The following is a 2,980-nucleotide window of genomic DNA, read 5'->3' as shown; positions in this document are numbered from 1 at the left end:
GGATATAATTTCCTGAAATTTGCTGAAATTTCTGTTGCCATTTTAGATGAGCGGCTTTTTTTGTTTATTTTTGTTTTTTTACTGTAATATATATGAAATGAAGCCAGATATTTTTGAGATATTTAGAAATTTTTCTAGATATTTAGAAAAAAGATGAGGAATTTCCGGAAACATATTTAAGCCATTTTTCGTGAATTTGTATCTGGGCCTAACTACCTCACAGGTTGTCGAAACTTCAGTCACTGTCAACAACAACAGTGGTAATCAAGACTACGTTCACCCGGACGATCAAACTCAACTTACTTTTAAGGTATTTTAATTTTAAGGTCTCATTTTATGAAGATATATATTCTTAATCTTGAAAATAACTTTACTTTATTCCTAATACAACAAAGGCTTCGTACTCTCTTATAAGAATGATGCTATATTAGAATTTGAAAAACCATCTATTCTAATTGAAATTCTTACCACAATGTCGAAAATTATTTTTCTTGTACATCAATCATTCAAGAGCTTCATTTCTTTTCCAACTTAAAAAGTTTAATAACGTTTATAACAGAGTGCGACAACTTGTTTTATAACAAAGTGCGATGGCCTGTTATTACAGGTTGCACAAACTAAATTCATTACGAAGCGCGACAGTTTTATTGCAAAGTGGGAGAGAATAGCATCTCCTCGAAATTTTTTTTTATAAAAAACCCTTTTAGATATCTCAAAGAGGATTTCCCTTTTGTTTCCTATACCCCGTCATTTGAAATTCCTGCTTTCGGAGCCTTAATTTATAGCCATTATAGGGAGTACCCTCTCAGGGTTGGAAAGGGTATGGCAAAAGAGTACGGCCTTATTTTTTCGCAGAAGGACGGAGACATCCCCAGTAATCTGCTTGAGGGCTTGCGTTTCAAAACAGAAAACCGTCAGAATAGATGGACATCAAAACCAATTAAACTGGTTTTGACGTCCTTTGGTAGTTTTGCAATTTTGCCATCAGCTAATCCGTGCACCCTTGGTTATAAAACCAGCAAAAAATAAAAACATGCAAAGAAATTAAATACGGCACCACTTTGTTCAAAACAAAGGAGTGCATCTCCTCTCGACCTGCTACAATCAGCTGCAGTGAAGACAACTCGGGTACAGAGGTGTAGGCTAAGCACGTTAAGTAAGCGAAATGGCTGCAAAGTGGAAAAATACCTCTAAATGTAAGTGATGTCCTTGACTGATAATAATTTGTAACGAACAACGAAACATGTCAGAAAGAAATTGACTACAATTCCTCCTAATGGATCCAGTCCAGTGGACCGTGCCAGCAAAAAAGCTGCTATTCATGCAGGTCCGTGATGCTACACTGTCAGTAAAACCATTTCTTTTACCAACGCACTTTCGTCAACTCTTCGTTTTAAGCTTGTCAGGTCCCATTGCATCACCGCAAAAGGCTTTGAACTTGTCTAACATTGACATCTTGTTTTCCACATTTGTTTTTACATAATTTAAAGCTCGGTCACCGCTAAATCTGGTGGATTATCGGACGTTCGTTTCTGTCCACAACTGCAATGACCACAAGTACAGATCAAACTTATCTTTTTCAAAATGGTTTTGTACTCTCGTCTGAAGCGCCTGTTGGTAGCGCCATATATAAATGGGTTGATTGTACTACTAAGGTAGGCCAGAAACCCGTATGTAAGATATACCTGTCGTGGCAAAGTGGGCTCTCCACGTGCTGCGTCGATGTAATCAATAATACAGATAGGAAGCCAACATAAGGAAAAACTGGCCATGACCAAAGCTAACGTCTTGGTCACTTTAGCTTCTTCGACGTTTGCTCTGAGCTGTTCAGGGTTATTTTCTTGCGTGAAAACACGATTTGATCTTAACACTGTGTAGAACACTTTGGCGCAGCAGAAAGTGATGAGTGTAAAGGGCGCAGCGACAAACACACATTCGATGAAGGCGGTATAAGCAATGTTAGTTGGGAATGGGTACATGCACATTGCTTTTCCAGGTTGGAAAGTGTATCCGCCTGTCTGAAAAATTAGCGGAGGCACTGAACCAATGAGAGCCATACACCATACTACCGATGTGTACATCACAATTCTTTGCCTCCGGAATAATACAATGTACCTCGTTGGTTTCACTACGCAAAAATATCGGCTAACTGCAATAACCCCCATGGTATTTAGAGAGGCCAATGAAAACGTAAACATTGCAAAACCCTGGAGTCGACAAACACTGGTCCCGAAAATCCATCGGCCTTGACTGAGAGCTGCCACTGAAAGAGGCATACAATAGACCGATATTAGAATATCGCTGACAGCTAACGCTACAACAAACATATTGGCAAGCGAACGAAGTCTTTGGTTTCCATACACGGCGTAGCAAACAGAAATATTTCCGGAGATGGCTGTTATGTTGATGATAGCAAGGAAACTTGCTTCAATCCAAATTAAATGCTGTGCTCTTACAACGAGCTCCCTGGTAAGCAAATGTTCCATAACGAATTCTTTGAGAGAATTCAGGAAAAGCTTGTAAAGATGTTCTTTTTTTTGTACCACTGAAAAGCTTTTCAGTATACTGTTTTTGTTTGGGGGACTGAGTAGCCTTCTTTACAGCAGGTGTTCGTCTCATTTATGAAAAATGTTAACAAGTAGTTTTTCATGTAAACATAGTTAATAGAGGGAATGGTTATGAAACCCGACAAAGTTCTTTGTTGTATGTTTTTGTTCTCTTTTTTGGCCTTGACCCTGCACAAAACACAATAGTTGTTTACTCCGTATTGAGGAACTAACCAATAGAAACGTGCTGGTTACGTAATTCATGCATAACGTATGAACGCAAAACAAAAGATTGTGCAGGGTCGTGGACCTTCCAACATAAATCTTGGCATCTTTGTTTGCTCCTTTGATGTTTGCCGGGCTTCATAACCAGTCACCTCCATTAACTATGATGTAAACACCAAAAAAGAAGATAATTCCTTCTTTACAGTCTG

At 38.6% G+C, this 2,980-nt stretch overlaps 1 protein-coding gene across 1 annotated transcript; it reads right to left on the bottom strand.

The window, feature by feature from the left end:
- Nucleotides 1-1,484: 1,484 nt before the first annotated feature.
- On the bottom strand, nt 1,485-2,486 carry LOC140945333 (melatonin receptor type 1A-like). The gene has a single exon (XM_073394370.1). It carries the CDS (start codon nt 2,484-2,486, stop codon nt 1,485-1,487), a length of 1,002 nt encoding a protein of 333 aa, XP_073250471.1.
- Between the last annotated feature and the right edge of the window lie 494 nt (nt 2,487-2,980).

Source organism: Porites lutea, chromosome 8, assembly GCF_958299795.1.
Source record: "Porites lutea chromosome 8, jaPorLute2.1, whole genome shotgun sequence".
Classification (NCBI taxonomy): domain Eukaryota; kingdom Metazoa; phylum Cnidaria; class Anthozoa; order Scleractinia; family Poritidae; genus Porites; species Porites lutea.
This window is presented reverse-complemented; position numbering and strand designations above follow the sequence as displayed.